This window comes from Sphaeramia orbicularis, chromosome 11 (genome assembly GCF_902148855.1).
Source record: "Sphaeramia orbicularis chromosome 11, fSphaOr1.1, whole genome shotgun sequence".
Lineage (NCBI taxonomy): Eukaryota > Metazoa > Chordata > Actinopteri > Kurtiformes > Apogonidae > Sphaeramia > Sphaeramia orbicularis.
In genome coordinates this window covers 8,746,437-8,757,254 of record NC_043967.1, presented here as the reverse complement: position 1 = coordinate 8,757,254, position 10,818 = coordinate 8,746,437, and the positions used below count along the sequence as shown (strand labels likewise).

Sequence of the window (10,818 nt, the reverse complement as noted above, 5' to 3'; positions counted from 1 at the left end):
ATTTGAAATGCGTATATTTTGTTGAGGTGGTCTTCATGGTTTAATTACTTTTTATGTAGCTGAAATCAACACATTTTGACATTGTATATTGATTTCCCAGTTTTATCAATCAAGTAAAAAGGACTAAATTACTGAAACTGCTATGGGCCCTGATTTTGTTGATGAGATTGTCATCTTTTACAAAGATCTGTTAGTGTGGGCCATCATTAGGGCTCATGACACCAGGTTTGTTTGTTTTTTTGTTGATCTCAAGCCTCACACCTCAGTGACCTGGGAATCTCAGCTAAATTACTCATATTTCATCAAGTAGAAACAAACACCCCATCAAATAGAGTCATGATATCTGAGCATTGTACACCTGCAGGAGCCTCTCTCAGTTTTGTTGATGTATGATCATAAACAGGTAAAACTGTACTGAGCATCCTGTCAGTTTTTTTGTGTGGACTGCTTACATGGGGATGTCAACACAAACACGCTGGCACAACCCATAAGTACAAGAGCAAGAGCTTGAAACATTTTGGAATCACTCTGAGGCAGTCAAGTTGATGGGCTCTGTCTTACGTCTGTTCCTCAATGGAAAAGTAAATTTGATTAATATAGCACATGTTATTTTCATATAATGTGAATACACAATTAAAGGTATTGGTGTAAGATTGACAAATAAATGTTTTGTTTTGGGGTTTTTTTTTGTTTTTTGTTTACATGTTCACATAAATCATTCCACATTCCAGATTTGGAATTAACAAGCATAATGTAGCCAAGATAGGATGCTTTTACTCCAGTAGCAGAAGAGGAGCGTTTTTGTTGTCCTCTGCTATAGGCCAGCGAATAACATTATTTGGTGCAGAATCATCTTAGTTTTGCCATTCTTCTTTTGCATTTTAACACAGACTTTAAACAAAGTTGAACACACAGTAATATGATAGTCACATTCTCATTGCAAATGATTTACAGGTCATGTTTTCTTTTTTGCATTTTCCCATCTGATTCCAAGTCTATGCGTTGGCACACACACAGGTCTAGCTTGTTTTGACTAATCACATAACCCACAAGGATTATTGTAAGTAGGCCTAACAAAGTGTTTTGCAATAGTAGGTCAACATCTCCTCATAAATAAAATGATAAGACAGCAGGTGAGTGTAATGTGTATTTGTCCTATTTAACAACAGTACTCTGGATCTTGGGCTGGTAAAGTGTCCATCTACGGAAAGTTTACGGTTATGTAACCTGAATAAACATTACAGATCTACTGCGGCCTGTGCCATTCTCGGAAATACATATTTGGTATAAACTCAAAAATGCTGAGAGATTATTGGTTGAATTGGACTCTACGCTCCGCCCTCGAGTCGCTGATTACTTTTTCCTCTTGCCCCCTCCCCTTCAGCCCCAGTTCTCCACCCACCCGCCGACAGAGAAGACCTGTTAGGAGCCGCCAATCCTTCATCTAAACATATGGCAAAAACAGCCTTCTTTCTTTCTTATATCATTGTGCCCACTACTCTTTAAAAATTCCGCCGAAAAAGAGAAGACGATTTTCCAAAACATTTTGGCCGTTATCTCACGTAAGTATAACGGAACGCTTGGGTTGAGTTCCTTGGATTCAGCAGGCGGACGTTAACATGGCGGGCTAGTCTTTCTGTCTTCTTGCCACACATGACAGACCGATTCATTGTATTTTGTTGTTATTTTTACGGATTAATGGTACATATGATGGTATCCGAAATTCCCGAAACAACGCTAACAACTTGTATGCGACCTTTGTCGTGTTTCAATCCAATGTTGGTGTTGTTTGTTATTAGAAACCGTTGTGCTAACATAAGCTTCTTCTATCGCCGTGCGGTCGATAGCCAGCTCAACGTTAGCAGATCTGCTGCTGCCAAGAATCTCACAGCAGCGCGCTTAGTCGCGTTGCTTTCGTTTGACACAACTGTCGTTGTGGTGTATGTTTATTGTTCTGGGCATTTTTTGTTGTATAATATTCATATTTTTGACGTTTTTAATACTAATTGTTAATATCACATTTGTCAAGTTTGACACCGTCACCACAACGCATGCGCATGACATTTCCAAGCAGACTAATGTTAAGGTGAACTGATAATGAATGAAAACAGACCGAGAAGTCATTCGCGGAGTTAGAGCAATTGTTCTGAGTCCTGCGGAAGTCACTTTCCACTAATAGATAGTGGTGGCCGAAATTTTGCTCTGTAACGACTAATGTAATTCCATAATTAGTCGATGTAAACACAGACACCGTGCATCTGATTCCCTGAGTCTATAAATGGATTTCTGCACCGCAGTGATGAACACATATGTACTATAAATGTACTTCTGTCAATGTACAGATAAACACGTGTATTGTAAACGTCATCATTTTACAGTAGTGATAGAAACGTGTGTGTTTTAAATGTTGTCAAATAATTATAGCTTATGGTGTATGTACAGAATTGTAATATTGCTTATGTCTGTCCCTCAGGGCTCCCCCGTCTCTGCACAGGTGTATGATCGCTACCCAGAGGGCCTAGGGGCGGCTCTGTACCGGGAGCACTTTGACTTCAACGCTGAGCCACCTTGGGATCCTAGCTGATAGCGGGACAAGTCCATCTCCCGACTTGTCCATGTGAGTCACTAGGTTCCTATTATACACAACAAAGACACATGCTCGTTCACATTAATGTGCACGCCTGTCACAAAGTTCAACATCAAAGTGTTTTAGTTAGATTTTGTCATTCAAACCATGGGTATGATAACAAACATGTTTGTAGTGGATTACAGTAGTTTGCTGTAGATTAATAGGAGTTCTTGACATTTGGCAAACCAAAGCTCAGTATGGAAATTACACGCATCCAAACTTAGGATTTTTCAAGTTTCAAATTTTTCTGTGACTGGTGACTAGCAAATACAGTTTAACGTAGATGATAGTATGTGTCATACTTGTAGTGCATTAATGCACTCAGTTTTAGGGATTAACAAGTACATGTAATGGCAAGATGTGATAAAATTGCAAAGTACATGTAAATGCAGTCTCTTACTGTTGGCAATTACAACACAGTTAAATCAAAATATATTACTTTCAGTCAAAGTCTTATTGAATATTGCATTCATTTTGTTGTTTTTCACTGTGTATTAGTGTCTTCTTTAAGCATCAGCTTTGGAAATAGTAGTTGTCCCAGTCTGATAAAGTAGTCAAAAGTTGACATTTTCCTACTGTAAATGTGACTTTGGGGTATTCATGTGGTGAAAACCCTGAATAAGATAATACATGCAAGACAAACATCTATAGCAAGACCTATGAAATGCTGCTTTACAGAATTAATAATGAATTGAGGCGTATTTAAATCGATGACAGACCCAAATGTTCATGTTGAAGAGATAAGGGTCTTGAGAGCAATTCCCAAGCCTGTTTTTCTACACAGTGGTTAGGAGTTTGCCGTTTTATTGCCAAGTTTAAATCCTCTATTGTAATCAGTTACATTATCCATTCCATTTTTATTATCAAAATCTGTAACCATCTGTAACCTGGTGCATTTCAAAATTAACCCTTCCAATGCGGGAGTACTGTAGTAGAAATGCATCTGGGTAAGAGGCCCCTTAGTTCTCTCCGTGTGGATGGTCATTGGTCTGATTTTCAAATGAAAAAAAAACAACTTGTGTTGATATTAATATCAACATTTCTCTCTCTCTTCTTCTGTTTTGTAGTTTGTTGCATACCGGCAGGACCCCATTGGCTCAGTCGTGACCCCTTGACTTGGTTATCTGTTCTTTATGATTGCTGGATTAGCGGAATACGGTCAAGATGAAAGGACTCGCTGACAAACCTAGCTACATCATTGAACTTATGGAGGGAGGAGTGACCCTTGAAGATATTATCGATGGTCACATTTATGAGCAGACTCTGGTCAGTTCATATACATTTGTTATATTTTTAGTGTCATTTCTGTAGAAAAGAAACATATAGCTTATAGATCTATGTAGTCAGTGCACTGTGTTTCATGTATTTCCAGGTGGAGAAGAACGCATTTGTGGTGGGGGATCTTGGTGCCCTCATGCGACAACATGTGTGCTGGCAGAGCTTGGTGCCACATCTACAGCCATACTACCCAGTCAAATGCAACAGCAGCCCTGTAGTCATTGAAGTATTAGCCTCTCTGGGCCTTGGCTTTGTCTGTGCCAACAAGGTAAGCTTCACAAAATTAAAGTCAGGTAGTCCTTAATTTTTGTCCAACCGTCTCAACACATCATCCTCTGATGAGGTTGTTAAAATGTTGAAGCAATTACATTACAATCATCAGTTGATTATTTGTCAGTTCATGAGTGTTATCCTGTTGACTTATATAACACACTTAGTGTCTTTTCTACTTGTTTCAATCATTTATCTAAAATGTGTGTCCCTTTCCATCAGGCTGAAGTGAGTTTGGTGCTGGAGCATGGCGTACCACCAGAAAACATCATTCTGTCTGGTGTTTGCAAGCAGCTGGCACTTATCAAGCATGCAGCCAAGAACAACATCCAGCAACTTGTGTGTGAAAATGAGGCGGAGTTGTCCAAGATTTCTCGTCTGCATCCTGGTGCAAAGTAAGTAAAGAAATTAAGCAGCTAGTTTTTAACCCAATACATGTCTATTGAAACAGGAGAAAAATAACAGGTAAAGAAAATGTTTGTTGACTGGGGGAAAAAAATTGAGAAATGATAATGATAAACTTTGTTTCACACGAGTAGGAATAAAATTAAAAGGTGAACAAAAGGCAAAAAGAAATAACAAATTTAAGTAGAACACTAACAATATTGAAGGTAATGACCAAAAAGAAGTGTCACACAATTTACAGCTATTTCATTGTGCCTCTTTAACAACACTTTATGTACGAAATGGAGTAGGAAGAAGCCGAACTTATATTGTCTTACCCCAGTTTTACATGACTTTCCTAATCAGCTAAAGTATAGGGTCCATAACAAAGAATAGTTATTTAATTATTAAAAAAGAGAACAAATTTTACCATCAATAACTATTACTGTTGAACTCCCATTCATGGTTACTATATCTCTGGAAAGTAAGATTTTTATGCCTCTTAAATTTTGTGATGTTTTCACACTGTTTGATATTTTGTTCCACTCTATTCCACAAAACCACAACGCAACGTGAAATGCACATCTTTTTAAGATTTGATATTGCTATTCTGTTGTTGTTATTGCTTAGAGCGGGGGTCACCAACCCTGGTCCTTGAGATCTACTATCCTGCCTGTTTTCGATGTTTCCCTCTTCCAGCACACCTGACGGTTGTTATCAGGCTTCTGTTGAGCTTGATGATAGGCTTATCATTTGAATCAGGTGTGTTGTAAGAGGGATACATCCTCTGGCTTAGAGGGACCATGTCTCATTACAAACAGTATGTAACTTTTTTTTTTTTTAATTTGATTTAGGTTGCTGCTGCAGTTGACCACTGAAGCCCATGCTGCTGAGACCAGCATGGCCTTCGGCTCCTCTCTGAAGAGCTGTCGACACCTACTGGAAGCAGCCAAGGAGCTGGGAATCCAGGTGGTGGGGGTGACATTTCACATCCCTAGCTCCTGCCAAGACCTGCCACAGGCTTATACCCATGCACTGTCTGATGCTCGCTGTGTGTTTGACATGGGGGTGTGTATTGTTCATCTGTGGTAGGATTACTGATATTTTGAAATAATACTGCCTATATCAACACATACCGCATATTGAACACCGGTACCAGCTCTCAGTTACAAATATATGATTAATTTCAGTATGGGTATAAACTGACTTGTGCTGCTTCTGTTCAGGTGGAGCTGGGATTCAACATGAACATTCTGGACATTGGAGGCGGTTTCACTGGCTCAGAGTTTCAGCTCAAACAGGTGAGTAGTAAACAATTGCTTCTTCAGTCTAACAGAGGACCCAAAAGTGGTCCACACTTACCCCAATTTTCATCAAATTGAAACATGATATACACAGTTACATCAGAGATTAATTGCATTGTGCATGTTTAACTTGAAATCAAAACTTCACTGAAAAACTCAAGTTACACCATGTAACTAATTAACAAAACTAAAGTTATCTCATGTGTCATCTCTGCTAACAGCCTTTTAATTGTCATGTTTTTTGTTTGTGACTGCAGGTTGAGTCTGCAGTCAGGCCTCTGCTGGATACATACTTCCCCCCACTATCTGGTGTGCAAGTGCTGGCCCAGCCTGGTAGCTTCTATGTGGCTTCTGCTTTCAACCTGGCTGTAAATGTCATCGGCAAAAAGGTGGTGACCCGCCACTGGGATAGCCTAGCTCAAGGTGAGTTTCTCAGTTCAGTCAAAACTTTTCCAGTTCCAATTTATTTTTAGTCCTGAACAAATGGGAAAGAGGAACACTTCATGGACCTCCAGGCAGTAATGAAAAGTGGTTAAAGAGGTGCTCTTTGGTGAAGGAATTGTCAGTGCACAAAAAATATAAAAATTAAGGCACTCTTTTATGATTTTGAAATGCTTTTATGCCCCAACACATTTCAGCCTGCTGGCCTTCATCAGGGGGACAAGGCCAGCAGGCTGAAACACACTGGGGCTCAATGAGGTCCTTTAAGACATGCCATAATTAATAAAGGCATTTTAAAATTATAAGAGGGCCTTGGTTTTTGTATTTTTTTTATTTATAGCCCTCCCAAAGAGAGAATGGATTGCATCTCTGTATTTGTTCTGTCAAGATGTACAAGACGATCTTCATTTCTGACGTGGCATTGTATTTACATAGATGAGAACAATGAGAATGCAGAGTTCCTGTACTACATGAATGAGGGTGTTTATGGTCCATTCAACCTCAAGCTACTTGGAAACTCCATCGCTGCCCCATCAGTGCATAAGGTTAGTAGGTTTCCACCCTAGAGAGTTCAGCCTATTCAAGACTAAATTCCATATCTGATGGCAGGTCTATCTGAGTAATGGAGTTAGGTCATGCATTATAACTGTTAGGGGAAGCGGGATTAGAATTGCTATAGATAATGAACTATACAGCCTTGTTTACAGATTTTATTACATTAGTATTGTCTTTTTCAACACAAAGCCCGGGGTATTGAAACGTACATGGAGAATTCTTATATAATCAGCCAATCCAGAAATAGCAGGGTGGCACCCACTCTTCATCAGAATGAACTCTTCAGTGGATTGTGTGGATTTTGTTCTGCGTTCTATTTATGTGCACAACTCGTTAACGAACCAGTGAAACTAAAAGTAGATCTGAATCATGTAATCATGTAGTAATCAATCACTGAAAAGTAGCAGGCCATTGAAAAGTAATTTAAACAAAAGTTTAGTTGTAATTATTTGTGGTTGTAGTTGCTGATTCTTTTTTAAATCAGAACTTTTGGTACACATTAAGTCAGTGTTTTAAGCAACCTAAAGACTGAGACTTTTGGAAACACTGTTGACCTTGTTTTAATTTAGAAACTCGAGGGTTGCGATGACCCAGTTGTCTGAATTTGCTGTCTGATTGGGCCTTAACAGCAACTGTGCACACCTGATTTGTTGCATCCCTTTCATGCTTTCTAGAAGAAAACCAAATCTTAGCTTAGCCTTGAATTCCAGCTGTTTATTCAATATGAATACTGAGTTAAAGGTGTTTATATCCTTGGTGTCAGTATCCAGTGGCATTATCAGCCCCCATACATAATTCCACATCATGTACCGTGTTTCAGCTGTATAAGAATCCTTGGAGGTTGTTTCTGAAATGTAAGGTTTCATTTTTTAAAAGGCTACCTTTTGAATATGAATTAATATGGATGTTTGTAAGTTTTCTAATCATTGCATATTTTAATGATGCCATTTCCTTTTTACAGCATGCATTGTGTGCTGAAGAGGCAGTGTATCCCAGCAGCCTCTGGGGCCCATCTTTGGACCAGCTCGATCAGGTGGTGGAGCGCTGCCTGCTACCAGAGCTCACTGTGGGAGACTGGCTTCTCTTCTCCAACATGGGAGCATCAGGTCTGGAGGAGTGCAGCTGCCTCTCGGGCTCATCCCAGCTGCCCGTGTACTACACCGTCTCCACCTCTGACTGGTGAGTACTGAATCATATTTTTCAGGGATACATGTGTACATGTGATGGGAGGGTTGTCATTGTGTGTTCTTGGCGGCATCTGCAGGTACGAAATGTTGGAAGCCGGCGTGGTGTTGGACAGCACCATGAAGAACTTCGACATGGTGCAGTACAATGCATAAACTCCCGTTTGCCCCAGCCCAGGATGATGTTGCACAGACCCTCCTCAACCAGAGTGAGGTCAGAGTGGTATTATGGGACAAGCAGCTTCATGTGGTCAACATTCCAACCACCTTGGAAAGTGTCGTGTCATATTATTTCCTCTAGGAATTGGACTTTTTTTTTTTTTTTTTACCTCTGAAAATAGGAAATTGTTGGCTTATAGCTAATGATTCTTACCTCAAATGATTTAAAAAAGGTATCTGGAAGATAATCTTCTCATGTTTGCTCCTCTCTCTAATTGACCTAAAGAAAAACAAAACCTGTCAGCTTAAAAAAACTCCAGCCCAAGCTTGAATGACATTATGCAACAAAATGGATGACTCTTTGGAGATGGGACCCCCAGCCTTTTTGGGGTGGTTGTTTCCTAACTAAAATCCAGTTTACAAATGCACAATTAATTTAAATCATGTTCTCTATTGATTACCTGTCAACAGTCTTGTAAATCGTGTGTCTCTTGAACACATCAGTTTTGTCTGTATATGATTTTTGAGGCGTTTGAAGGAGTCAGTGCCTTGTGTAGACTCTACTTCAAACACCACATAATTTAAATGAAATTATGACAATGGCGTAACCTATTATTGCAGTTCACCTCATTACATTTTATTTATTGGATTCAGATAGTACTGGGGCATGTTAAAAGCTCCAACTTTAAGTGTATTTTTGCCCAGGTATTATGCAGTGACCCATCAACAGTGTTTTTCTGACAAGATATTGATGTGTTTTTTTAACGCTACATGGATTTAAGTGTGCTGTGATTTACCATTTGTGACCTCAGTCATTTTCCCTTACTTGTAAGGCATGAAGGATCTGCTATGGGATAATTTATCAACACTGAGATGTGGCTTTGGTGTATAGAAATCTACATTCACATTTAGAAAGGCACTCCTGGCCTCTAATAGAGAGAGGTGAATCAGGTTTACGATGCACAAAATCTTTTGTAGGTTAAACAAATACTGTGACATTTCACAATGCAGCCCTGGTTTCTCAGATCTGTCAGATTAGGGGTTATTCCTCGTCCTCCTACGATCTGAAAAACCAGCAAACGACCCTATCCTGAAGAGTGCTCAAGCATATATGATCAGTATCTGAAGTCAAACACAAGTTAGTTGTACATGACCTCTCTGGGGCAGTGCAAATATTAAAATGTTTCCCTCATGCCTTTCTATTGTTATGAGGGCCATAATGCACAGTCTCTTGTACAGCTAAATGTCTAATATTATAAAAGATGACCTGACTTAACCATCAGTTTTTAAAGAATCCTGTCCTTGTGTTACAAATTACTGATGTATTAATTACTTGCTGTCTAAGGCACTAATGGACCATAGCCCATTTTTTGACTGTAAATTGTGCTTGTTAAAGTAATGAAAGTGATTAATTTAATACATTTCTGACTGAAATCATTTGTCCTGTGTATGTGTGATCTTTGCCATTGAGGATATAGAAGTTGCCCTCTCACCTGTTCATCCACTTCTTAGAGTATCTGTTAAAAGCCTGCACCATAATTCAAAAACAGACTGTCAGACCAAAGAGTTATTTTGTTACTGGTCTATTGTACAAGAACACAGGCATTAATGTGATTTCACAAAGATAGTCCCCAAAAGAGAAAGACATCCCAACATAGACTGTCAGTTTACAGATAAATTACATATCACTGCATCAGAAAACAGTTTGTAGTAGTAACTGGCACAATACAACAGCAACTTTGAGTATCACACAGACGGGCTCAAATGGGGCGGTGTTAGAAATGTGAAAACTGCATGGCTATTAAGTGTCCTTCAAGATGGAGAATTCTACCTCACAGCACCTTCAGACAGAAAGGATGGATTACTAAGTGAAAAAAAAACCTATGAACATGTAATAGGCATGTCATATTTCCACCATCTGTATTTGCTACAGTAGTTTGGCCCTTGAGTGTGTTGTCCAAGTAAGTTAATTAAAGTTAATCCAAGGTTTCTTTAAGAGTAGCTGTTAGACCTCCAATCAAGTATGTTGTGTTTACAATAATATATATAATATAGTATAGTATATATAATATATAATAACATATGGGATATGAAGCCCTCTTTTTATTTCAGTGTGTGGTAATAAGATAAGTGGAGGTTTGGATGTAGGACAGGACACAAAATCCATCACTGTATAGAGGAGAGTTGGGCAACGTGATTGTAAATAAAGACAGAACATTTATTAATCAGATGGGAACAAAGCACTCATTCATGCACACACAGTATGGCATCTGGGAGAAGTATTCTAATAGAAACACGACATATGTACTTATATGTCTGGATAAATAATGCAGCAACTGATGTGAATAGAAATATCAAGGAAAAGGAACAAAGTGAATGCTTGTTTTTAATCATTACTATGTGTTTGGAGATGATGTGCCATTTAGGTGTGTTACCTCTGGGATGAGACCCTGCTATGATGAGAAATTCTGCTGCAGTACAGCCATCATACCGGCTGCCATTTAATCTGGTCTTCTACGATGACATTGTAATACTAGCTATGACCTTACCAGTCAAGGTTAATATTTAGGATATTTCTTTGGTCTGATGTCCAAAACTTTTTATACAAATATTA

The 10,818-nt window shown here is 38.9% G+C and overlaps 1 protein-coding gene across 1 annotated transcript; it reads left to right on the top strand.

Annotated features, from left to right (window-relative positions):
• The first annotated feature begins 1,377 nt into the window (after positions 1–1,377).
• On the top strand, positions 1,378–9,641 carry azin1b (antizyme inhibitor 1b). The gene is made up of 11 exons (XM_030147503.1): positions 1,378–1,562; positions 2,474–2,617; positions 3,697–3,895; positions 4,002–4,175; positions 4,400–4,572; positions 5,416–5,629; positions 5,788–5,862; positions 6,123–6,288; positions 6,742–6,851; positions 7,823–8,040; positions 8,126–9,641. Exons 3-11 carry the CDS (start codon positions 3,794–3,796, stop codon positions 8,199–8,201), a joined length of 1,308 nt encoding a protein of 435 aa, XP_030003363.1. The 5' UTR covers positions 1,378–1,562; positions 2,474–2,617; positions 3,697–3,793; the 3' UTR covers positions 8,202–9,641.
• Positions 9,642–10,818: the final 1,177 nt, after the last annotated feature.